This window comes from Cyprinodon variegatus, unplaced genomic scaffold, assembly GCF_000732505.1.
Source record: "Cyprinodon variegatus isolate N-32 unplaced genomic scaffold, C_variegatus-1.0 Scaffold1155, whole genome shotgun sequence".
In the NCBI taxonomy this organism is placed as follows: domain Eukaryota; kingdom Metazoa; phylum Chordata; class Actinopteri; order Cyprinodontiformes; family Cyprinodontidae; genus Cyprinodon; species Cyprinodon variegatus.
In genome coordinates, this window is record NW_015151608.1 from 205,673 (window position 1) to 232,678 (window position 27,006).

At 35.6% G+C, this 27,006-nt stretch overlaps 1 protein-coding gene across 2 annotated transcripts; it reads right to left on the reverse strand.

Moving 5' to 3' along the window:
- Positions 1-589: 589 nt before the first annotated feature.
- On the reverse strand, positions 590-26,805 carry LOC107101804 (cdc42-interacting protein 4 homolog). 2 transcript variants are annotated; one of them, XM_015400860.1, is made up of 15 exons: positions 26,559-26,805; positions 18,348-18,463; positions 17,295-17,348; positions 13,866-14,013; positions 13,701-13,763; positions 11,673-11,777; positions 11,388-11,516; positions 11,125-11,271; positions 9,631-9,786; positions 8,753-8,776; positions 4,675-4,784; positions 4,225-4,357; positions 4,077-4,144; positions 1,387-1,496; positions 590-1,304 (listed from the first exon to the last, which is right to left on the reverse strand). In XM_015400860.1, exons 1-15 carry the CDS (start codon positions 26,580-26,582, stop codon positions 1,159-1,161), a joined length of 1,533 nt encoding a protein of 510 aa, XP_015256346.1. In that variant the 5' UTR covers positions 26,583-26,805; the 3' UTR covers positions 590-1,158. The 2 variants fall into 2 exon arrangements, with proteins under 2 accessions (XP_015256346.1, XP_015256347.1); XM_015400861.1 differs by lacking the exon at positions 8,753-8,776.
- Positions 26,806-27,006: the final 201 nt, after the last annotated feature.

Consider the following 27,006-nt stretch of genomic DNA (forward strand, 5'->3'; position numbering starts at 1 on the left):
TATTTTCACCCAAAGCAAATCCAGAGTCTGTAAACAGATGGTAAACGTCTGCAAGTCTGTCAGCGTGGATGGAACATGTCTGTGAGCAACAGTTTTCAGGTCTTCCCACTAAACCATCATCCCACCATGTCTCCTGAAGATATCGGCCTCAAGTCTTTTTTCTTAACTTATAACTGATTTGAAGGAAACACAGCTTATCATGTGTCTTAAAGAGATTTTAATGACCTGAATGGTGGATCTTTTTAGGTCCTCTGGTTCCAAGTGACCTCGTGTGCCTCTTTGACCGATGCTGTCATTGCTAACCTGTCAGTTTGGAAGGATGGCTTAGTAGGTTAGCTGTAGTGCTCATTCCAGTTTAAGATCATGAAAAGACCAGTGCTCTATCAGATGTTCAAGCATGACTAATTCTCAAATCATTCTGACGTCTTTACAAAAGATCTGGATAAATACCAAGTTGAAATGATATAAAGCTTGACACTAGGGGGTAATTTACAAATACAGACCACACTTCAAATTTGGATTTGTTAAGGAAGAAATAAAAGCTTTCTAATATTGTTCTTTCACGTCAGAATAATGGACTTTGTTTTTAACAGTTAAACATTGGAGCAAGGTGGTGGTCCATGGATTAAGCTTAGGACTCATGTATGTGACATCACAGGTTGGAGTCCATGATAAGTGATCTTTGCTGCATGTCTTTTCTTTCTCTACTCCCATTTCCTGTCGGGCTACTTTTAAAAATAAAGGCCACTAGAGCCTAAAAGCATCAAATCATTAAAATGTTGGGAGAAGTTTATGGTTTTAACATGATAAAAGTATTGAAAAATTGAAGGGGTTTGAATACTTTAACAAGCCACTATATAACAGCTCTAATGTCATCGATGTGACACAAAGTTAAGGCAACATTCTGAAGATCTGTCCTATTTTTTAAATGCAGGAAAATGGATAAGTATCACACCAGGCTGATATGCATATTGAGACAGCATTCCATGCCACACAGAGCGGAGATATTGTAATCAGCCTTAATACCTTCACATTCATCTCACTGTTATCATCTCTGGCTGAGATAAAACACAAGTCGACAGCAGCTACTATCTTCTTCCGTGACTTTGTGTTGAACTCTGGCTCTTTAACTGTCCTTAACAAACTCTCTGAAGGAGGTTAAGGTGTGACTCTGACATAGGATGTAGGTATATAGCCCTCTTCTCCATTAGCTCTGAGGACTCTCATCCATCCGTCTCCTTTATCCTGCTCCATGACACTCAGCTGCTCTCCTTCAGTAATAGAAATGGTCCCCGCACTGTTGCCTACAGCCAAAGATGTAAAATATATATTTAATATAAACAGATTTATTCATGCAGAAAAACAACTAGTGAATCACAGGTTTACCTTTGAAGGTGTAGAGCGCAGTGCATTGGCCAACTGGGCTTTCAACGTCTTCAAACTCGTCATCAAACTCTGTGTAGTCGTTTCCTAATGAGTTCTGGGTAGCTGTTCCACTGAAAGAGAACAAAACAACGTTCACAAAGGGAATTCCTATTCATTTAATGGCTGCAAATTCATAACATTTACCTTGGAAATAAAAGTATTAAAATAAATATTTGTTGTAGTTTATTTAGCTTGTTGAGTTAGACAGGGTAAACATCAAAGTTCACAAAAAAATGTAAAGAAAACCGGTAGTGCAAGCAGAGTTTATTTCATGTTATCAAACTGGGGATTGGGAAAAGAGAGGAGGCATGCAAAGAAGTTCCCAAGATCAAGAATGGAACCCCAGATGACTGCTCTGAGAAATAATAGTCTCTTAATGTGGGACACATTGTCTACCTCTCAACCGCACACCAACCCATATGTGCCTTTTTTATCCCTGAGTTTCAGGGTCTCTTAAAAGTTCAGTATTATCTTTGCCATGAACATCTAATGTGTTTCTAAATATTAATCAATTTTCCCTTTGCCTCTGGAAATATAAAGATGACATAAAGCTACAGCCAAATTAATCAATTTATTGTATTTTGAATCATAAATGTCATGCTTTTGCTTTTTCAAACTTTAATATTTCAAGTTCATCAAACAAATGATCATCAAATTATACAGAATTTGGAATGATTTTGGTACTTTTTTATGCCAGTGTCCCCTAATTATATATATATATATATATATATATATATATATATATATATATATATATATATATATATATATATATGTATACATATTTACCTATATTTACATATACTCTAACTATGGGGGCAATCTTGACCTACTCCTATTTAACACCCAGCCATCAGTGGTGTTAAGTAGGAGGAGATCAATGAGCAAAACACAAATAAAATCAAGCCAACAGAAGCTGGATGGAGAGTTCCTAAGATGCAGAATAAATATTAATAACAACTGTTTTGTATTACATACCAGCATCTGAATTATATCTGTGAATTATGGGTCTAAATAATTCATGTTTGATATAAATGAAAAATGGAAGAGGCTTCATGCCAGAGGCAGTTTATTAAAGATCCAAAATATTCAAGAGATTAAGAGACATCTAAATGTAATGAGCCAATGCAGTAAAAAAGGAACCATTTTCTTCATATTTCCTTCATATCAAGCATTATAGACAAAGTCTCAGTTAAAAAAAAGGATTCCATGGCAGGGAAAGGAGAATAATCTATTAGTCATGTACACTCCCAGTGTACACTACATGTAAATACAGATTATGCAGGACTTCTATGTGATCCTTTTCATAACCCTATACTGCTCTGTTTCATCCTCATCTTTTATCCCTTCTTGTATCCCTGTTTAACCAGATACTAGCAAATTTGATCAAAATATTGTACAGTGGGTTATTGTAGGCTTACTACGCAAAACTCTGTCTTTACAGTTTTTATTTCAGACTATGTTGTTGACTTTATGCCTGTGTAAATCCTAAGTCATCTGACATATCATGGCCACCATAAAACAGACGTAAATTGGAGGCAGCTGGACTTTAAAGACATTTTTTGAAGACGTATCGACACCTATCCAGGGGTCTTGGTCAGTTCTGTGGGCTCTCACCAGAGCAATCTGTGGTTAGAGTGCTGATGTATTTAACAGCATGAACATCCATCCTCATGCAAACATTCCAAGTCAGACATAAAACGAAAAATAACCACTCCTTCTTCTGGACAGATGGAGCATTTTGTTGGGCATGGGCTATGTGGTTGGTCTTTTGAATCATGATAGGAGTGCTTATGTAATTGTTTTAAAATCACTTTTATGGAACTCATTTCAAATAAATTATATGAGTTGTTCCAAGCCAACAGAATTGACAAAGACTGCTGAAGAAATGTTGAAACATCTTAAAAAAAACAAAAGCAAATACCTCTGTCTGCCAATATAAGCCTGCTTTGTGACTGTTATCTTTTAATCTGATTTTAATTATTAAACCATCAATCAATTTTCTATATCCACTTAGCCAGGGCTAGGGATGCTATAAGACTGGATGAGTAGGTACATAACCTTTATGGGTCAATAGCCCACAACAGAGACACACATGCTGCTATCTCAGGGAAATATACTAAACATGTATGGTTTTGGATGGTAAAAGAAGTCAAAGTGGAAAGAAAGGCCTAAACTGCACATCCTGCAGGTTTGAAATCAGGGCCCTTTTAAGTCGCAGCAGTCTGTCACATGGACTGAGTTGATTATTTCTCAAGTTTAAGGTATGAAAAAATACCAAATATCAAAGTTCAACATACAAAAAAGATCATAGCTTACTACCAATAGGGTGATAACCAAATAGCTATTGGCTCAAAACTTGGAAAAAAACAAACTGTGCTCTATCTTTCATGGATTTTTACCGATTTCCTAAAGACCTAGTTTTAAGTTACAATTCATTTTTGGTAGTTGTTTTTGTTTTTAGTCTAACGTCTCCTCCTCCATCCAACTTTTAACCTAACATTGCACATTGCACACAAAGCTGACTAACTAAAAAAAATCGTATAATTTGAAATGCATGTAAAAGTCACACAAACTACTTTACAAGATTACAAGAAATTCAGGCTCCATGGAAGTAAAAATCGAAACAAATCTTTAAAATGAGATCTTACCCAAACTGAGAGTTATTGTTGGTGGTGTGTAAAGAGTCCTCTACTCCCACTGCCTCTGATAACCATGTCTGTGAGAAATCAACAGGTCAGATTTGATCAAATCACACAGCATTTTGCACATATGCACATGTGTGGTTTGTGTAAGAACCTCATATTTAGCGAGCTCCCCCCTCAGACGGCCGATATTTTGATTTGTTTGCGTGATTTGGGGCTCCAAACTTTGGGCGTCACCCATCTGTGGATTTTGCTCGTACACGCCCCTCATCTTGTCCAGAGCCTCGCTGAAATAAAACAGACAGTGAGATGTGTTATTTTGGAGGACATTTCTGTGTCAATGAGGAAAGCGTCATTTGACAGTGGACTTACACGTAGGAATGATGCGTTCAGAGGACATAATGGATGACTGTATTGCATTACTACGGTTGTATATCTTTAGGTTTATCTAAGACAAAATAGTTTTTTCTGTCCACTTCTAAGAGCCTGCTTACACTCCCACTTTGGTTTCAACTGATTATTTTACCTTCAGTAATCTATTCTGTTATTGTAATACTACAATCTATTATCGCAGACGGCTGTAATAATATCACGCTGTTTTCACCTCTGGTCCTGTTCCTTTGTCAGTTCTTTGGTGATATCTTCGATCTTCGCCTGCAGCTTCTTCTTCCTCTGCTCTGGAGGAAGGTGGGAGAAGTCCTCCGCAGGAGGAGGCTACACATACAGAGGCAATGCAACAACACAAATGAATGTGACGTGTCCAAAACACAATCAAAAGTCCCCTGTAGAAGTATTCATGCTCCTAAAACCTTTCCACAGCTGGTCAGTTTCCAAAAACCAGTTTAAATTTTTTTTGTAATGGTATTTCATGTAGTAGGTCAGCACAAGGTAGGTCATAACTACAAAGTGGATGGGAAATGTAATGAGGTTTCCATAATTTTTGGAAATAAACTTAAAAATGTAGCTGGCATTCACATTCAGCCAACTGAGTCAATATTTCGGGGAGCATCCTTTCACTGCAGTTATATCATATATTTGAACATATGTCTTTATAGACTGACATTTTTGCCAACTCTTTTCTTTACAATCCTTCAACCTCTGTCAGATTAATTGATAATTGTCTTTGATCATCAGGTTACAAGTCTTGTAAGAGATTCATAGTTGAATTTAGGTCTGGTATTTGACCTGATCATTCTAAAACATGGAAATGCTTTAATCTGCTTTTCCTTGGGCTCTATCTCTCTATCAACTGGACCAACGTTCTCTCAATGTTGAACTAAAGCATGACTACAGTATGCTGACATTATTACGTCCCAATTTTGGGATGCTGCGTTCAGAGGGATGTAAATCTCTTGCCACAAACAGCATTATGCATGTTGGTCAAAATGTTGGCTTGTTTTACTCTCCTTGCTCCCCTGTGTAGGTAAATTGTGGTTTATTAAACAGTTATTTGTGAAATTCAAAACTTAGATTTTTTTATTTCACAATCAAACCCTGCTTTAAACCTCTTCACAACTTTGTCCCTGGCTCGTCTGCTGTCTTACTAGATCCTGTTTTTACTCAATGTCCTGTAGATGAGGGTAGCAACGTAGATCTACCAATAAATCGAGAGCTTTGCCTTTTGGCTCAGCTCTCTCTTCACCACAACGTTCCGATATAGCGCCCACTACAGGCATTTACAAAGCAGCTCATACTAAATACTAAACTATGTTATCATCTGTCTGGTTGTAGAGGATTAAAGCAGCCTGTATCTTTTTGTTTCCTCTTCAGAAATGCAAACTACTTTGTGTTGCCCTAGTACATGAAATTAAAGAAAATTGCACTGACGTCAGTGTACCGTTTTAGCAAAACATGTAAAAGTTTTAGAGGCATGGGCTCTTAGGACAAGGAAGGGAAAAAAGATGTCCATCTCATTCATTTCTGGAAAAACATCTAAAAACACTGAAAAGTTAAAGTTCCAAAAAGAGGAAAACACTGAAACAGAATCATAAAGATTAAGTGAGAATTACATCCCCTCATATAATTTATTGTGATTAACCCAGAGAAACAAAACAACAACAAAAAACAAACAAACAAAACCTTTATGATTTGGTCTGGTTTATGGAGGAAATAAAACTCAGACTAAACCAACAAGGTCATCTGTCCCACCTGTGATGTCATACAAATATACAAAAAAGGATAAAAGAAAATAATAAGTGTTTTTTTTTTCTATGAGCTCTTGGGCAACATTCAAACTCTGACAAAACAATATTTATGGTCTTTCTTTCTGAAAATGTCTATTTAGTATCCATCTGTGTTATTTCTTTATCTCCCATCTTTACCACAATCATTTAACGCCCTATTTTATTAATTCTTATTTTTTCTGTCTAAATTTGCAACTGTTAAAATTTCTTCACTGTTACTTTCCAACATCTGAGTAACAATTATACCTTTTTCCACATATTTATTTATATTTAAATCCTTATTTTTAACTAAGATAATAGTACATGCTTTTAGTTTGGACTGACCATTAAAATCAAAGGGCTTACCTAACATTTTATAAAGATCTCTATGACTATTTTGAATAGCAGAGCATGAGTTTAAGCACTTTGAATTTGATGAAAATGGCTGCAAAATAAGACAGAAACTCTTCTACAAATCTGCATCATAAGTGTATTACAGCCATAAATGGCTGTAATGTTTAACTGTACCGACTTAAGAGGACTAAATTTATTGGATCTGAATCCTAAGCTTCAATTGTATGAACGAATTGGATTAATTGAACTGAATTTTGTACCAAATTAAATTCTGTTTGACTGGAAAGATGCATCTTTTATATTTTGGATTGAAACGTCCTTCTAAGTGGGAGTAATAGTAAAGTGGTGCTATACAGAGTTGTGCATTAGTTAGAATGAGGACTGAGATTTCAGGGTAGTGTCACAATCACAGAGGGATGTCTTGCATTAAAACATGCAGAACGCTTTAAGTAGACCAGTGTCAAAACCATGAGAAGTGGAAAATAAAGAAAGCTATTATTATAAGTTTCAAGTTATAACAAACACTGTCATTTCAATTTTTAACCATAAAAGCCTAAATGAAATTAGAAGTTACAAGTAATGTTTTATTCTCAGACTACCTTATGTTTGTCAGAAACACCAATTTGAATTTGATATCAAGACTAAAACAGATTAAGACATTTTTATGGCATCACAGGTAAAAGCATGATCACAAACAAAATCAGACATCCAATTTTAAAAGTAAACTGACTATGGCAGGGTGAATTAAATAGTAACTCCACCTAAATGGATAATCCTTTGCTCATACATCATGATGACATTGCGATACTTTTCTTCAGATAACAATTATAAAGGGTGTTTAAATGGGTTTAATGGTTTTAGCTGAATCATTTATTTTTTATTTTTTTTATTTTGGTTTTGTGGTGATACTGTCAGCAGTCATTATCTTACCTTCAGCAAAAAGGGCTGTCACAAAAAACTCTAAAATGGCTTCTAAGCATTTTTTTTTAAACTGCGGACTAAAACATTTCATATTGGTTTGTGCAATTGCTATTTAAAAATTTAAATAGCTAAATATTTAAATATTTTGATGCTTTTTTATAGCTTTTTAACTATGTATAAGAAAGTATGCTTAAGATGTTCTGTTTGGCAAAATACTCGGGTTTTCCATGTGACAAAGTTTGTAGAATCTAAAGGATGACCATATCTTTTAGAGCAAATACCCAGAATTCAAGACAAGAAGCCAAAAGAAGCTAAAGTAGGACAAATGCATTTGAAAAAATATGAAAGGTTTGAGGCTGGAGCTAAATAAAAGTGGCATAAATCAACCTTTCAACTTGTCCATCTCAAACAGGCTGTTAGGTTAACTCTTATAGAACAAAAACTGAGATAGTCAAACTGATATAATTTATGCTTTGACTTTGTAACAAATACTAATTAGATTTAACATTAGGATCAACTTCATGGTACTGTCTTATATCCCTTTTGGTGCTAAAACAGCCCTGACCTATCAGAGGCATGGACTTCACTCAGCCCCTAAAGGTGCGCTGTTGTATCTCTGCTGAAACTTTAGAAGCCGACCAAAAGCTCTTTACATTGCGAGGTGGAGCCTCTGTGGATGGTGCTGCTCTGTCTAGTTTATCCCACAAACATTCAGTTGAATAAGATTTTGGATTTTATTTTATTGCAGAGAACATTGTCCTATTTAAATAAGTCAAAGCTATCAGGAACTACTGTAAAGAAATTATGCAACATTCCTTAAGAAGGTGTTGTAAATGACGTACACCTGGATGGATGAACTCTGGCATAACTATTCCAAAAGTGTTAGCATGCCTCCAGCATCGATATGTTGACCCAATTTTCCTGCTTTTAACACATTAGCTTCAAGATAAAAAAAAAAATCTTATCTCACCAACTACAATGTTATGCTGTAATACATCTGCAGCAGACACAGTATTCCTTTTTGAAGTAAAGTGGCCATTCAGAAGACTTTTTTCACTTTTGCAATTATTTAAAATTTCAGCCTCAAATGATTTGGTTTGCATGCATCCGGGAAATTTGATGAATCTGTTTATTTTCTGAGCAGAACATTTACTGTGGAGTTACTATTCAAATCCCCAACCCAAGGTATCCAGCACCAGATAGTGTTAACCAACACCTTTATATCCTTCTGAAGATGAGCATTACCATGTGTTTTTCAGCAAGCGTTATCTAGATAGGGAGAAATAATGACTCGGTATGAGATAGAGGTACACAAATCAAGCTCATGATAAACAGTTTTAACAAGGCAAAAAAAAACAGGTGCTCCAGGTGGGAACTTAGACTTGAAAATATCAGAAATAGGCTGTTTTTTTTTTGTTTTTTTTAACCAACCAAGTTGTATGAAACAGAGAATCCTGCTTGGAAGTTTGATTTAACTCCCTCAGACTGACTGAAAGAGGGAAGTATGGCATATTTGAGAAAAGAGTAGAAGAACGCTGGGAAATTTGGAAAAGATAGAAAAACTGAGCAGCAAACTGAAGAAGAGATTTAAAAAAGTCAATATAGAGGGATTGCTGCAGTGGAAAAATAGTGATGAAAAAAAGAAAGGCGAGCTGGTGAGATGAAGAAATATTTGAAGCAGAAAAAAATTCAAAGTTTGAAAAAATGAAAGAGAAGCTTCGGGAGCATGTCTGTGCAGCAAACTGGAATAAGAATTTGCCCCGAGCAAAATTGTTGGTTGAAAGATGTGAGTGTGTTAAAAAGTGTGCGTACATTTGTTTTTAAACGCATTGTGATAGAAGATAGTGTGTTACTTATTTCTGGCTCCTAAAGGAACCAGCAGAGAAAAGATAAGAAAGGAAAAAAAGCCATGTTATCAAAAATGTAACTTTCAAAAGAGTACACTGTATTAAGATGTTCACAGGACAACAGCTCTATCTGACTACAGGAAAAAGATAAGCTAATTAATATTTATATATCCTTATCCGAATGGGAAGCAGGTGGGTAAAACAATGTTGATATCTGTTTCATTCTCCCCTATATACAGTATATATATTATATATATCCAATAATGTCAGGTTCACCTTGTGTTTCTTGAAGATCTTGTGCTTTCGTCCTTTCAGGGGGTTGAGGCTAGATTCTGAGTTTGATGGTTTGACGCCATGGGAGTAGTCCTCAAACTCCACATCTGCAGGTCTTTCAAAGCCAGACTTGTGTTGCTCTATTAAAAGTTTTGAGTCCTGTAAGAAGTCAGAGTCAAAGATAGGATGAGGGCATACAAGTTTGTACTAGGGATAACAATTAATCAGATGAATTGTGATTAATTGATTATTGAAATAATCATCAACTACTTTAGAAACTGATTAATTGTTAAATCAAATATAGAGGCTGTAAAATATGCCTTTAGCTGAAAGAGCAACCCACTTAGAGCATTAATTATATCAAAAATGTAAAAAAAAATGTATATAAACATTTTTTTCTTTCAATATGCTCTATCCCTAACCCTATCCCTAAAGTGGAAAAGTTTTAGTTTCACCTGGTTTAATTTGGTTTAACTTAATCTTCTTTAAGGAACCTTTGGTTATCCGATTATTTATTGAAAAAATAATCAACAGATTAATCAATTTGTAAAATAATAATTACTTTCAGCTCTAGTTTGGACACAGATATTTACCTAAGCTTCAGTGACCAAAAAAGTTGGTTTAGGTTGCTTAATTTGTTGATAGTTTACAAAAAGGTTTTCAAAAAGCTCCAGCTGGCTGCTAGTATTAGTATTAAAAGGCAAACTTTATTTAAGACAACATAATTTAACATCACAATCTGATACATCTCCAAAGTGTCCACAGAGATGCAGTGTCAACACACAAGCTGAGGAGATTGCTGAGGAATCTGAAGCAGCTCTGAAGGACTACTTAAACTCCACTAGTTTGGAGGACCTCTATATGCCTTATGAAACAAGGCTGACAGTATAACAGAGGAGAATAACTGAGATATAGATTCAACGACAGCCTGACGCCGAGGAGGGTACCACAGCTGGGGAACTTTCTATGTCAGCAGCAGATCACCACATGTCCCAGTGGATACTGGACTACCTCACTAAACACCTATTGTTCATCAAGGCAGTGTGTCTGGAAGGCACTTCTATAGTATAAGAGCACTGCAGGCCACAATGCTGGCACTTTTCCAGTTTAACCTTTACACTGCAGACATTTCACTAGTATCCCACTAGTTTTAATTAAAAAAAAGGCAATAACTGCAATAGGTGTGAGTTATGAGGAGGCCATAACTCATAGTACAGAGAAATGACCATATTTTGTGAGGGGGTGTGGGTAGAACTACCTCTAGATCATTGGTGTTTTTCTGGAAAATAAAATGTAAAAAAAAAAAAAAACTGTATGATGGTCTTTACAAGAAGGGTCAGAGCAGACTCTACCTCCATGCTCCTAAATTTCAGCCCTTCATAAAAATCATGCTGGTAAAGTATTACTTAGATGATGGGATTTGATCCCTCCAAGTTCTCTGCCCATCAGATCAGCGACGGCTCAGATCATGTCAGAGGAATAGAGTGACAAACTTGCCTTTTTCTCATCAATTTTCGTCCCTGCTGCTGCAATTCCCTCCAGACACTTGGAAATGATGGATAGGACATTCTTTTCAATATCTGAAAACAGACAGTAACCCTCTGCCAGCTGCCGGATCCTCCGTTCCTCCATGTCTTGGAGTTTCTAGTAAGAACAAACATCAACAAACAATTTTTTATTCCAACTTAATAGAAATGATCAAATTTAATAATTTTTTCCTCTTGCACAGTATCATCACTGTCCTTGAATGATTCTCTCACATTAAAGATCAATGGTATCTCTGTGTAGTAGAAGTTGTTCTGTTCTTTGTTGTATTTCTGAAGTTCTGCTGCATAGTTGTTTCTGCAATCCTCTGCTGCACGTGTACGAGCAAGGGCATTGTTCTTGGCCTTTATAGAGAAATATAAAAAACAAAGGTAAAAAAATATGGAAGATTAAAGAAATCAGATCCAAATGCAAAGAATTAACTGGAAGAAGTGATACATGTAAAGCTACATCACTTTATCTATATGAGTGTTTAATTGTCAGTGTGCACCGGTGTTTACTTTATCAACATCAGATTTTGTGACATTCGCCTCGCTCTCTATTTTCTCTGCTTGTTGTGTTGCTTTGTCAGCCTCCGCCCACTCCTTGGCAAAACGCTTTTTTATCTGCAGGCAAGAACATGTACAAACATATCAGCAACGACAGTATTAAGCAAAAGGGAATTAAGTCTAACTTAAGAAACGTGGAAAAAGATTAAGAAATCCTGCTTTCCTCAGGGCAAATTAGTCACAGGCTAAATTATTACCACAGAAAACACCATAAAGAGCTTTAAATATGCACAAACATTTTTACCTTAATGAATTCTCTTTTAAGTACCTGTGATAATAATCTAAGTGCTTATGAGATGATTGAGCGGGTTACCATCTCCCCCTACTGGCTCTGGTAGGAAAACCCCCTTCGCTACTTTTATCCCTCTGTTCTCTTTTTTTTTTTCCGGAAAAACAGCTTTACATCAGCCCAATTTAATGGTTAAATATCTCACAATGATCTGCCCACAAGTGGTTACAGCATCATTTTTTTGTTGACGAGTTTAATTAAATGGCGGAGTCAGCAAAAAAAAAACAAGGTAAGTAAACCTTTGTCTTTGCAGGAAAGGAAGAGAAAACTAGATGGGGATTTATAGTAAATTTAGGAAAGCAGTTTACCGCATGGTGAGACGTCAAACGAAAACACAGACGTAAAACTGATGCAGACTTATTGTTGCTCTTGAGACCAAAGAGTGTAACTAATGAGACCAAAAGTAAAAACATTTGTATGCAATGGTGTGTATGTGATTTTTAAGACATTGGAAAATTCCCTCAATCCACCATCCCTGCTGTGAAACACAGTGGTAGCAGAATAATGCTTTGGGAATGCTTTTCTTAAACAGGGAAGCTCCTTGGAGCTTAACAAGATGGATGGAAGTACACAGCAGTGCTGTAAATAAACCTGCTGGACACTGCACAGCCGGGGAGAAGGGGTTAATGTCCTAGAGCAGGCATCCCCAACCTTGGTCCTCGAGGCCCTGTCCTGCAGGTTTTAGAGGTTTCCTTGCTCCAGCACAGCTGATTTTAATTTGAAGCTGATTAACAGGCTTTTGGTCTACTGCAATCATTATAATCAGCCGTGCTAAAGCAGGGAAACCTCTAAAACAGGACAGCGGGCCTCGAAGCCTGTTCTAGAGTTTAAGTTCTAGGGAGCGCAATTGTGTAGATGGCTTTGATTTTTCTTTTTCAATTTTAATTACCAAAAATTACTCTGATTCACATTAGTATTGAATACTGCAATAACACTAGCAAGTATTCATTTTTTATACCTCTAAACTTAAATAGACAACCTGATAATTCTGTGTCTTGCAAGAAATCAGTTTTATTCAGTTTTATTAACTTTAATACCGGTAAAAGAAATGGCCCAAAGCATTCAAACTTAAATCTAAGGTAAAATAGCAAAAGGTTTGTTTTGAATTTCTTGAATTATCATTAACTATATTAAAGGGATTCAGGCAGGCATGCCCAAAGTGGGTCCTCAGCGGCTACTGTCCTGCAGTTTTTTTTATTTTTCCCTGCTTTAGCACAGCTGATTCTGATGATTATAGTTAAGCAAATGCTGGTTAATCAGCTGTTAATGAAAATCAGCTGTGTGACAGCAGGGAAACCTCTTATACCTGCAGGACAGCGGTCCTTGAGGACCAACTTTGGGCAGGCTTGTGTAGACTTTCTTATCCATCTCTGTGGTCATGTATTATGTAAGACATTTCTGTGTAAAGTCTAGATTAAGTTGCCGTCAATGTGTATCAGAGATGCACTCTTTGTTTGATTTTATATTAAAGTCTGAAACATAAAATGTGTTTCGTTAAGCTGACACTCCAGGGGCTGCAGTCTAGTTTAGGTATTGTGCATTTCTTCCTATTAGTGGAACTTTTCCATAAAATTAATTTAGAGTAAAATAATACAACAGATAAAACATAAAATGTAATATTAAATAAAATATAGCATGATTAAGAAATTAAGATTCCAAGACCAGTGAGATATAATAAACATTTAACTTACACTCTCTAAGTGTTTAAAGCTGCTTTCTAGATTCTGCTGCGCCTTCTTGGCATCAGATAGGTGCTGAAAACAAAGAGATTGAAATGAATCTGGGGCAGCTTTGGATGATAACATTGCATACTTCTGCAATCTGTAATCTGTCACATTTCCACGTTCCACCCTTACTGTTTTTCGTTCCTGTTTGAGGTCCTGCAGGTCTTTGTTTAGTTTATCACAGATTTTGGCCATCATATTCTCAGCAATTAGCTCTCGTTGTCCTGCGTAATCATTTAGCTCGTTTAGGATTTCCTGGAAGGATGCATGATTGCTGAATCTACAACAGAAGACACATTAGGAAAGGATGAATTTATCAACATATGTAGATACATATAGAATCAGAATCAGTCAGGATCATTATTGCAAAGAGTGATTTTTGCAGTTTGTGAATATTTTGTCTTACAGCTAAAGAAAACCAGAAAAAAATGTGTCTCAGGAAGGATATAAAGCCAATTGCTCTCTCAGCATCATCTATGTGCTTGGCTGTCTCTGTCCTCGCAACTTAATAAACTATATGACTAAACAACATCATCTGCCATGTGAAGAAATGCTTTTGTTGTATATTTACAACAAAGCATATCCTGTGTCTAGGTTGTGATGCAAAACTTTCTTTCATTTCTACCAAACACCATATTATATCCACAGTAAATATTTAATCATCTTACCGTTTATTTTTTTATGAAGAACCAGATGAAAAGCCACAAAGATAGTCTTTGAATATATCTCTCATTTATAATTACTTTATTAACATCCATCCAAAAATGATGTAAATGTTTCATTGTATTTAAATGATATCAGAATATTCTCTCTATTTCATTTGAATTTTTTAATATTTAAGTACATTACAATGAAAATGAATTATAATATATAATATGACATTACAGAGCAGTTTTCTCCATGTACTTTCTATTGTGAAGCCTGTATGAGTTGGTTAAGTTTTTATTGACAAACATTTAAAATACCTGCTAATCTAATCCATGTCTGTGTTTCAAAAAAGAGTTCTGTAGGTGTCGCTGATGCAACTGATGGTTATATATAGATAAGTTATATATAGGGTGTGTATGCAGGGTGTAGGAAAACAATATGAGCCAATTAAGAACTTACCAAACCATGGGTCAAAGCTTACTTTGGCCCCTTGTTATAAAAATGATTAGGGAGGATACAGACTCTGCAGTCACATGACATCTTCCATAAGAAGAAAGAGAAAGTATATAGCTTCCCACAATGTCCTGTATTATAATATGCTGAAGTACATTAATAGAAAATTGACACAGACCCACACATATCTGTGTGGACTAAGTAGGAAAAATCCCTGGACTGATGATCGAATGTAATATAATCAATAAAATAGCCTAATACATAACATTCGGAGGTGACTACATTGTGTCTTTGAAGAATAAGAATAAATCAAGAATAACGTTTTTTTTCACTGGTTTATCTTTAGCTAGAGTATTTTAAACTTTACACTTTATTTTAAACTTTAAACTTTAAAAATTACATTTTGTAGTCAGTTACCTTCATAATGCATCTGTACTGTTATTTAGCCTTTTGAATAAGTTTTAATTTACACCTTTGAAAATATTTTGAATACATTTCATGTGCATTTATAGACAACATTAAGTGAACTATTCTGAGTTCCCTGCTGCTTAGCTTTTAAAAACCATTTTTCTGTGTTTCTGCTTAATGCAGTGAACACAAATAATTTCACCAAGAACAGCCACTTTGAAAGAATAAAAACAGATGTGTCAAATCTGCTTTTAAGATGCAGGGAAAAAAACTCTGAACATCTAACTGATCCATAACAATTACAGTGCTGCCAGAAAACAAACTATAAAAGACATCATTCCACCTCAAGAACACTGTAAAGGCATGTGTATACCAGGTTAGATAAATTACATTCATAATAACTTTATGGTTTTGTGTTAAAAAGAAAAAGTTGCTATTACAGCAGATTACATTTATAAAGCTAAATCTGCAAGAGTGTCTGGAAAAAAAAAAAAGGTACTAACATCTGCATAAGTGACTCATTTCAGTCGATAATGATTGATTCTGAAACTTGGATATATTCAGTAAGCTACATCCCTCTCAGTAATTTTCCATAGCTTAGGGGAAATGTCTCAAACAGGGGCCAGTATTGTTAGTTCCACAGTACCATTACATTGAGTAAAAATACCAGGACTTCATGTTAGAATGGAAATAAATAACTTATTTTAAAATAAAAAATAATGTTTGTTACCATGCTGCTGATAAACTAATGATTCTTTCTTTTCTGATAAAAGTAGGAGATTTTCTGTGATGCTGTTGCCAATAACAAAATAAAGTGTCGATAGCTGACTGTTTTATGTATTTTAGAGCATTATACATTTTCCCCCCAAAACAAAACATATTTCAAAATTTCCTTGTCAAAAACCGGGGGCTATAGACTACAAAGTCCTTCACACTGCATTCGGTCTACCACCCATTCACACATCGATCATGGTAAGCTATACTAGCCCTGCTGGGACCTCTGACCACTATCAGTAGGGTTAATATAGAATCGTGTTCAATCACTGAGCCAGACAGAGAAGGGACACAAACATGCAATGTGTGCCACTGTTGAGCCTGTTTAACATCATGTGTCTGTTAAAAGTGGTATCATCTTAAAAACACTTTGTTCTTTAGAGTTATAAAAATTATACAGCAGCAAATCGCATGTAACAGGGATTTCTCATCTCAGTAGGACTTTCTGGTCAAACAAATGTAAACTAAAATAATGAAATTTGTTAAACCACTTACACTCAATTTTGCAGAAGGCTTTATATAAAGGTGCATCATGCACAGAACACCATAATCATCATGGTTTAAAGGTGAGAGTCAATATTGGCCTGTTAATTAACCAGGGTGGATTTCACCAGCTTGCACTATGATAAACAGATATATGCTGTAGATTTCTACACTACCATCCCTGTATCTAAAAGCATATTTCCTTAATCAAAAACTGGACAAATCCTTTTATTACCAGCCTTTAAATGCTAAATGAGCTAGCTGCCTCTGTTGTACACTAGAAAAACGACAGGGTTTGAAGTAGTGGTTAGCCATAAGAGGTCCAGTAACAAATAGGGAGCAAATCCACTCTATCCTCTCCCTCATTTCAGAACCTCCCCAGTAGATTCATTAAAAGGAATATAGACAATAGGGGTGGAATTACTTAAACTTTTAAAGATTTTTCAAAGCGTAACTTTTAAAACAGATTGTATACCTTCAGATTGCTTGAGGACCTAGTGTCAAACATACATCTTCTAAAGTTTTTCATTTTCCCTAAAACCAAACACCCTTTGAATTACAAGCTCATTGGTGTGGAGGTTTTATTTCAGTCTTCTGATATTTAACTATCAATCCTTGGTCACAAGTATTTACTAGAAATGGAAGTGTTCCAGTAACAGCTGACCACTGTAGTAAAAAAAAGGAAATAAAAATGCTGTTGAGTTGTTTCTAAATCAATATGATGTCAAGTGTAAGAAAAGAAAACCAAAGCTATGAATATTTCAATTTAGTGATTGATTGTCCCGGTTTTCTTACTTGCAGTCCTGCTCATCTTTGCTTCCTCGTTTTGAGTACTTCTTTGTCAGATTCCTGTTTGCAAAACAAGAAAAAAAAAAAGAAATTTGACCTTTAAAAATCCATAAAAATGTACCTGTTCACCGACTGTACAGATCTCTTCAAAAGTTATCATCTATTTAAACGTTTTAAAAACGTTGTGAAGTTGCAGCCTCAAAATCCAAATGTGAATCTGCAAAGGATGAGGTTTAAAGTCTTGGAGGGAAAATATTTGCTCAGTCTACAGCCAAAAGACATTTTCAATTCTAGCCACAGATTCCCACTTTGATTTTTAGATTCTCCTGTTACAATGCTTCACGATATGTTCCTGTTAAGCTTGTTTTGTGACATTAATGGAGTTTTGAATGTAGGCTAATTGATTAGATTTTGAGAATAACTTCCAAATATTTGCTGCGCCTGTACTTTATAGAACAGGCAGCTTTTCTTTTTGTAATCTTCTTTAAAGGCCAGATTTGTGGAGTGCATGACTAATAGTTGTCCTGTCAACAGACTCTCCTATCTGACCTTTGGATCTCTGCAGTTTCTCCAGAGTCACCATAAGTATCAGTGCTTCTCTGATTTACATTCTCTAGCTCACTCTGTCAGTTCAGGTGGACTGCCATATCTTGCAAGGATTGTAATGGCTCCATACTCTGTTATCCAATGATAAATTGAACAGTACAGGAAGATCATTTTAAGCTTGGAATAATGTCTTAGAAAGTCTTATCCATGACCTGCCCAGGGCGATTTGTCTTGATCTCCATTAATGTTTTTCTTTTTTTTCCTCTCACTAAAAACATACTTATTAAATAGGCAGCCTTTGAAGGTGATTAGGTGTACATCAATTTTTACAGTCGTAACACATCAAGTATTTCCTTCAAGTCACTGTTATGGCCTGTTTCATGTAATGTCAACATCACAGTTAAATACATGGAAGTTTAAAGTATGTAACAAAATTAAACAATGTTTAACAGGTCTGCATACTTTGGCAATGCACTAAACATAAGCAATGAGAAAGAAAAACACGGATCACACCTGAGCTGCTTGGCGTAGTTTTGTTCTATCTCTGTCCGCTCCTTTACAAACTTAATGTAACGCTCCAGCAGGTCAAGGCCAGACTGAGTGTGCTTGTCGATGACGTCATTCTGGTCCTAAGAGAAAGAGCCCAAAGCAATTACATACCATGGCTGAAAAAACACTTTAGGTTAACGTGTAACAAACAGCTGGTGCAAAAGGAAGTCATTAAGATGTTTAACAGGGTAAAACTCATCAGGTATACACCTTTAAGATTCAGAGGAAAAGTTGGTTAGATTCTCATTAAAGACAAATGAATGCTTTCTTTTATAGACACCAGGGCATATTTATTGCCAGATATTTGTTTTCCTATCTGTTTTCAAAACACATAACACTAACTTTCTGTGAGCAGAACAAACTAACATGGAAAAGGTGTAATAGTAAGGAACCAAAGAAGAAAAAAGCATACAGTACACTTCTAGCAGCCTCCAGCTGTGTCTATTTACACACATTCATCAACTGAAAACACAGAAACCTGTTGGACAGGTAGCGTTTGTTCTCAGTGCACCCTTTGGCTTATCCCTGTAGTGTTGTATAACAACACCAGCTGCATGGATTGCTGAATACAAAACTCCAAAAACTTCAGCAGTCTGCACACATAAAGAGTCACAAACAGATTCAGGGTGGTTCCCGAGTTTTTGCTGGGTGAAAAAAAAAATGCAGAAAGACCTCATGTTTTTCAGTTTAATGGAGCTGTACACAAATACTGTGGTGGTCTAAAAGGGAAAAGGCAGTGAAGGAAAAAAGCAGGCACAGGACTAGATGGACAATGGAGCGGCATGTTTGCACCAGGAAGGAAAGCAATCAGGGAAATCAGTTTGCTAAGAAGAAAAGCAAAACAAAGCCTTGTGTTGATGGAGAGATTAACCCTGAAAAAATGTCTGAGATATATCACTCCTTTGAAGGAACACATTGTAACTTTACTCTAAAATGTCTGCATCCCAATGTGAAAGAGGGAAATACTGATTGTGAGATGGAGTTTAGGAATGAGATAACCATTAGCTCAGTCCACCTCCACCCTGTGAGTGACCGTCTCTTGGGCTGCTTCAAGCTCTGGAACCAGTTTGGCTCGTCCCAGCCCAGATTATGACACACAATACTGGCAGCAGCAGAGCAGTTTCTGATTCTCGCTTATTGTGCCTCATGTTAATCATAATAAAAGCTTCAAAATGGCAATACTAGTTCTACCAGCTTGATGTTAAACAGTTTCTTAGTCTCTTTTAGCTTTTGTCTTGGTGGTTATTTGTTCAAACAGGTGGGACCATTTACATTGAAAAACTCCCTCTAGACATAATTATCACAAAAAAACAATTCTTCTTCTTACCAATCTGATTAGTTAGATTTGTTGTTCCAAAGATGTAGCAAAGTATACCAAATAACAGGTTGGAATTTTAGGAGCATTTGGAAGTTATTGGTAAAATCTGAAAATAATTTGTGATTTTAATAGGAAGTGTATATTTGATTATTATTATTTAAACTTTGTTTGCATGATCGTTTATCATGAGAAGTTTTTAGGTCTTTTCATAATTTTCATAATTTCCTAATATATTTCCTTACTCTATAAAAATGAAAAACTGTTTGGATTTAAGCCTGTCAGGTGAAGTGGGTTATTGGTACTGTATGTGGGAGGGCTCCTGGTTCTCCTTATTGGAGGAGGTGGCTCTACATATAATGTGGGGATGAACATGTCATCCTGCCTTCTATCCTTATTGATAAGGAGTATTAGCATAAAATTCCGCTGAACCCTTAACTAAAATGACCAAGTATGGATACAAAGATGGTCCATTATAGAAAAGCTACATCAACAGACACAAGAAATGTGAGGGACAGACACACTTAAGAGCGGGGTGGTTTACAAAACAGACAGTTTTGCATGCTTAAATTATATAATGTTATCAAATGCTTGTTACATTTATACACTAAGATTTTGAATCTCTCATCCACCAAGGTTTTGATCAGATCAGGGAAATTTTGTTTGTGTAAACAGAATTTTAAGTGGATTGCTCCTTTTTAGGCAGCAATCCATTTAATTTAGGTGATGAAGCAGGTCATAATATGGACACACAAGTTTTTTAGATGGTTGTTTAACATTGAAAGATTGGTGGAAGCAATTCCCTGCTAAACCAGAGGGTGACAGCAGTGATAATTGACAGCCTCAGCATAAGACTTTCATAAAGTCGGAATGTATTTTACTGAACACAAAAACACAACAAAAGGGAATGTTGTTGGTTTGTTGGCAGGATCATTTGAAAACGTATTAATAGATTTTATAGATATTATTTTAGCAGAGGTGGATCTCATGCTGGGGCTATACAGTGGTGCAGTGGGTAGCACTGCTGCCTTGCAGGAACAAGATTCCAGATTCGATTCCTGGCCCGGGGCGTTTCAGCATAGAGTTTGGATCTTCTCCCTCATTCCAAAATAAAAATCAAAAAACTGGCTTGACATTGTTCACAGCTCTTGTTAGAAATCTAAACGCTGAGTCCAGCGAGAATGAAGGTCACAACTACTTAGAAAGTCTTTAATAATACCTTATGAGGAAGATCAATAGCAATACTCTTCATAACAAATTAACAGGGAAAGAGAAATTTACAGAACTAACAGATGAGGAGAAGAAATTGGCATAAAATTAGAATAAATGCTATAAAAATGTGCCAACACAACTGGTCTAAGCACTAAATAGACTCTTCCTAAAGAATAAGCTGCATAACAGCCAAAACTAAAAACATACCAAGCTAGACTATTAAATATGGGTAAACTGTCTGAATATCAAACAAAAGAAATTATCAATATATTATTTCCTTCCTTTTAATTCTAAAGTGTGTATTTTTAATGCGCGGTTAATTCACACACAATGAAAGTTTAAAAAAAAAAAGGTTTTAAATAAACTGATCAAATAAAAAAACGGTTTTCGAAAACGCTCCAAACCTAACCTGTGATTATTTAAAAATTAAGGCTACCAAAACTATATTGTTTCAAGACTTCCAACGTGCAAAGCTCTTAATGCTAGTTAAACATATTTACTTCTTAATGCCAGAAGCAATAAGTAGACCTTTAATCCTTAAGGAACAATGTTAAATTGTAAGTCATGATATAATGAGTTTGCATATGACCCTTTATCCTCTCTGCAGACTTTGATCATCTCTACAAAAAAAATAAAAAGTCACTAATGCTTACACTATAAACATGCTGAACAGCTCTGTTATCATATATACAGCAAGGTCATACACGAAAAAACAATCCAATTTGTGTAGAAAAGTCCTTTAGAAACTTTAGAAGTAATGCAAATTTTTTTTATTTTGCCTATCAGAAGTTGTTTTGGTCTAAATTACAATTGGCAGTTAATAGCTTTTCATATCCATCTCTTATCTGTTTAGAAACTGAAACTAAAACTAAAATGAGCTGGCTGAGAAGAGCTTGAAAACATGTGACCAACATATGATCTGATTGCTGTTTAAAGATGCAATTTTTATTTTTTTATAGAAATGGTGCGGGAAAAGTACTTAAACTAGCCGAAAAGATCAATAACCTTCCGTCATTTTTACATTTTAAAGAGATTGAGTCCAATGGTTTGATGGACCATATCACTACCCGATCTGTCCGAGAAGCATGATTCGTACCATCAGCTCATTTGCACATGCTCAACCAGATATACAATAAATATATTATGTCTGGTTTCAATAAATAATGTAACTATGGTATGAAACTTACCTATTTATATCCTTTACTCACCAAAGAAAGCTAATACACATCTTTAAAAAATGTTTTATGACATTTGTGAGACAATTTTGGTGCTTCTTACATTTTCTACGTTAAACCGCTTATCTGACGTCATCATTGGACATGCGCAGAGCAGCCTGGCAAAATATGATTAAACCATGTTTATCTGCAGTTGTTTCTTTCTTTAGGTTACGCACTATATACCACAATGTTAACATGAAAAGAAAACGCGATTAGATTTATGTTTAAATCCAAAGCTGAAAAAGTTAGCTCCTGGAGGTAGCGTAGGATCCCATTTTGGATGCAGATCAGGCACAGACAAGTGATAAAACAGAAAAGATGAAGGCATTGATTTTCGCAGGATATACATCATTAAACTTTAACACATTTAGTTAAGTATGCTTACTATTTTTGCGGAGGATAAAAAGGCAATTTAGGTCTTTTTAACAAAATAAAATCGAGGGCGACCCGGATGTGTATCTGGTTGCGTATGCACAAATGAGCTGACGGTGTGGATTGTGCTTATGGGACACATTGGGTAGTGACAGACCACACTGACAGCTTAATTACATTTACTGCTTTTAACTTAAGCCTAAAGCACCTTGAATGCAAAAATTTTATGAAGCATCTTTTGTGCCAGGTTTTACTTATGTGGCTTAAGTGAAAGCATAAAATGGAAATATATAGCATTGAAAAGGCTACTGATAATGGCAGATTAGCAACTTTTAATATATTTCAAAGTTTTCGAATGTTCTCTAGCATTCAAGTTTCATTCCAGTTCAGGTGTTGTTCAGCTCACCTTCATGTACTAGCTCTAAATTCAGTTTAAATAAAGTCTTCAATGTTCTTACTTCACCATCTAAATACCCACAACAAACTTCATAGCTCCAACATTAACTATTTCTGTTTCATTTGTCATGTTTTTCTGAAATATTATTTGATAGAATATATGAAGGACATGACCATATCCACAAGGTGCATTGTTTTGCCTGTACTTCTAACCCCTTTATTTCTATATGCAGGTTTGTATTTGGGTCAAAGATAATCACAATTGTGAAAACCCGACTCATGGTGGTAAAAGGATTTTTTCTATCTATGTTGACAATTTTTATGAGTTTAGGGTAACTATGATCAGTCTTCTCTATTTTTCTTTATTTTTTTACTCAAAAAATAATTCACTGATGATAGAGAATGTGCATAAGTAAAATGCTGCATGTTGTTTTGATTATCATCACATCAAAATCAGCAGCTAAACCCAGCCTGTGTTTGAAATTAACGTGATTGCTGAAATCTTCCATTCCTCACATTACCTGCCTAGAAAACAATCCACCAACTTCAAAACAACATGATTGATTAAAACACATTGGAATGAGTGTAACATGCACTACCTGGCGTAAAATTATCAATTTAAGCCAATGGTAATAAGGGAACTACAGTATAATACCTAGTGAATGAAAGATAAGCTATGAAAGTAATAACATTTATTGTATATAAATCAATTTAAATGCATCTTAAATAGTGTTTTATTCAAATTTAAGGTTTTTGGACAGACTGACTGGAGATGACAGCCTGATAAGAGCTTAATAATGTTCATTATTAAGCTATTACTGTTGCATTTGGTCTTTTCCTGGGGGCCACGTTCTATACACAGTATATCTGTTTGCTAAGTGGAGTGAACTAATCTATTGGATTGACTGGCGACACTTGACCTTTCCTATCTCAATCTTTTAAGTTTAGGTCGAAAAGCTGTAAAGTAGAGCAAGGAACATTCCAACATGTTTGCTTAACTGCAAGGGAACTGAAGAAGATATAAGTAAGACAGTGTTTCAATGGGTTTTAAAAGGGCCTCTGATTTGTTTTTAGAATTTTCATGTTTTCCTAAATGAATTTTGAAATAAAAATAAAAATTACAGAAATAAACAGCAATTGTTGAGTTTTTTTCTCATTTTATTTTGAAATACTTAAATGGGAGAGCAGACCATACATGGTTTATTAACATAGTAGTGTTTATTCTTAGAAACTGCTTTGCCAATGTATTTGTATGAACTGAACTGCTCAGTTTTCAGCCTTGCAACCTTTTGTTTGAAGGGTCTCACAGTAAAGAGGCCAGACTATAAAACAATTCTAAGTAGATATGTGTTGACTGAAAAATGGTCTGTGATATCCTCTTTACTAGATTTAAGTAATCAGTTCCTAACTGGTCAAAGCCCATCTGAAAACAGCAGGCTCCAATAGGAAGGCCATTTCATTGCTCTGGCAGAGTTTAATGGCATTTGCTTTTTTCAGCTGGCATGTTTTGTTTGTTACATTGCTTTCAACTCTATTCCCCATTAAGCCATTTATTTATGCACTTTCCACTTAATGTTATTTAAAGATTTTTAATATTCTTATAGTAATGTTTTATATCATTGATTGGTACCCTGTCTATTCTCCCAGTAAAGCAAGGTGATCAAAAAAATAATACTGTATAAACACACTCAATTTAGTGGTAAATATTCTTAGCAAACCCTTTGAAGATGTCCAGCCAACCAAACATTCATTTTCAAATTTCATCACTAAAGTAAGATGAGACAAATTGGCTCCTTTGCTAAGATAAAAGAAAAGCTGCCTGCACTGTGTTAAAAAAAAATGTATCACTGCATAATTCTAATAACTGGTTGTGTCAACCTTGGCCTCAAACAATGCTGTTGGGCGTTGGACACAAGTGGCAAATAGTTTTCACATTGCTGTCTAACAATTTAAGCTCATCTTTCTTGTTTTGAATTATTTAAAACCAACAAAACTGGATGGGTTTCGAGCATAATTGAACAGTTTAATGTCACACCACAGTTTCTCAATGAACTCAAAATACCTACTGTGAATAGAGCCATTCCTACTCTACATTTTTCTTTTATGTTAAGTCAATCAGAGAGATATTTGAGGGTGTTCTTGGGGATATTGTCCAACTGCATAACCCAAACACTCTAAATCTTAAAGTCACAAATTTATAGCCAGACATTTTCTAGTAAAGAATTGAATTGATTGTCATTTCAAGTCCTTCATGTTTTGAAATGCCAAAGGACTCCTAGATCGACACACTGCCACCAAAAAGGCTGTCTGTATCAAACTATTCTGAAAGGCAATATTGGTTTTATAGTAGACCTAATGGGACATACATACATCCATCCATCCATCCATCTTTTACTGGTTCATCCGTCTGGGTTGGGGTGCTATACCCTGGAAAGGGTCGCCAATCTGTTGCAGTCTATTGGGACATGTATATCTTAAAGGGCTTGACTTTTGCCTCATTAGTCCAGAGAATGTTTTCTCCAACCTGTTGGTTTTCTTACAAAATGTTTGGTCGAAGTATTTTTTTGCTCAACCATGGTTTTGACCTCGGAAACCTCCCATGGACACTAAATCACGCAGAGTCTTTCTTACTGCTAAATCTTGAACACTGACCCTAAAAATGGCAAGTGAGTACTTATATGTAGCTCTATGTTCTTTTGTGACCTATACTGGATAAGTTCATCACTATGTTTTCTGCATTTGTGAATAAGGGCTGTCACCATGGTTTGATGGATTTCCCACAGCCCTAAAAAATTATCTTTAGCCACTTCAACATGCAATCTTTAATAATAGCTATATTGTGGGACAGTTTGACTTTTTTTTGTTTATTTATTTAGTCTACTTCATGTTGCCTGACAGGTTCTATTTCATTAATAACTTGTTTCCCCTTAGAGCAGTAATCAGATATGGGTGTGGCTGCTGAAACTAAACTCAGCTTTGAAAAAACTTAATCACAATCAATTTATGATTTAACAGTGGGGACGCTTATTTTTTCACACAGCGTTAAGTCGGTTCAACTAGATTCATTTGCTATCATTTAAAATATAACCATCATTACAAACCTAGATTTGCAGATGTCATCTGTGTGTTTTATCTCAAACATAATTGTTAGGCAAAAAAAGAGGAATTCTGAAAATAGGCAAAAAGTTTTTTTAGAATATTATCAGAGGAGTCCTCGGCTTCAAACTCCACAGGTTTCAGTGCTGTTTATAAATTGTGTCTATTAAGGATTTTTTAACTTGTGGGCTGCTACTTTGAATCACACAGTGCATTTGTATTGATCATTTACTTGTCATAAAGGCAAAACTCAGGTTTAGAGCACCAAAGGAGAGACCAGATAAGGCCAGTATGCAGAATATAAAGTACATAGCCTTCCTGGCAACAGAAAGAGCCATAAAGGCTGTTCTTACTCCCCCTAATGATGAGGTATGCAGAAGTTGCGAAATCTCTGTATCTGCGGCAGCCTTAACAGATAGAGTCCAGCAAAGGCTTATTCTGCTCAATATTACAGATCATTCACATATTGTGTCTCCACAAACAAAAACATAAACTTAGGATATATATTAAAAACTGTTTTTTTCCTCTTAAGACAGATTAAAGAGAGGTTGTCAGCTGTCAACTCACCCATAGATCTGTTCCCCAGTCCATGTTTGCACAAGTTCAGATGTCTTTGAAAAAATGAGAAAATCTCCACTGCTGTTAGGTAAAAGAAAAGGAACACAAAACAAAGCGGGAAAATATTCTAATTTGAGAGCAAAGCTTGCACCAAACTTTGTTTGAAAGCGTAGGAAATGTTAAGAGGAAGTCTACGCCTTCTCCCCCTTGGCACCAAAGCGCCTGTCTTGTTTCTCCAGCAGCCGAGAGAGAAAGAGAGAGAGAGCGAGAGAGAGAGAATATACCTAGGGGAAGTTTTCCTGAAACAGCTTCCTATAGAGGAGAGGGGGGGTGGCTGTAAACCTACCAGCTGTTTGTTTTATCTTCCAGAAGCTGCTTGGGGTTGTTTTCCCTCTTTATTGTTCATGCAAACCCAGCCCAGAAGCAGATCTTTAAAGTAATATAGAAAGAAAAACAT

What these genes read in the sequence shown, in the direction of transcription:
- LOC107101804 (XM_015400860.1), bottom strand. Translation starts at nt 26,582, where the DNA reads ATGGACTGGGGAACAGATCTATGG. An exon ending in AAAGATGAGCAGGACTGCAA is followed by an intron (nt 14,014 to 17,294) that starts GTAAGAAAACCG and finishes CTTCTGTTGTAG; the next exon opens with ATTCAGCAATCATGCATCCT. An exon ending in TCAAACAGGAACGAAAAACA is followed by an intron (nt 13,764 to 13,865) that starts GTAAGGGTGGAA and finishes CTTTGTTTTCAG; the next exon opens with CACCTATCTGATGCCAAGAA.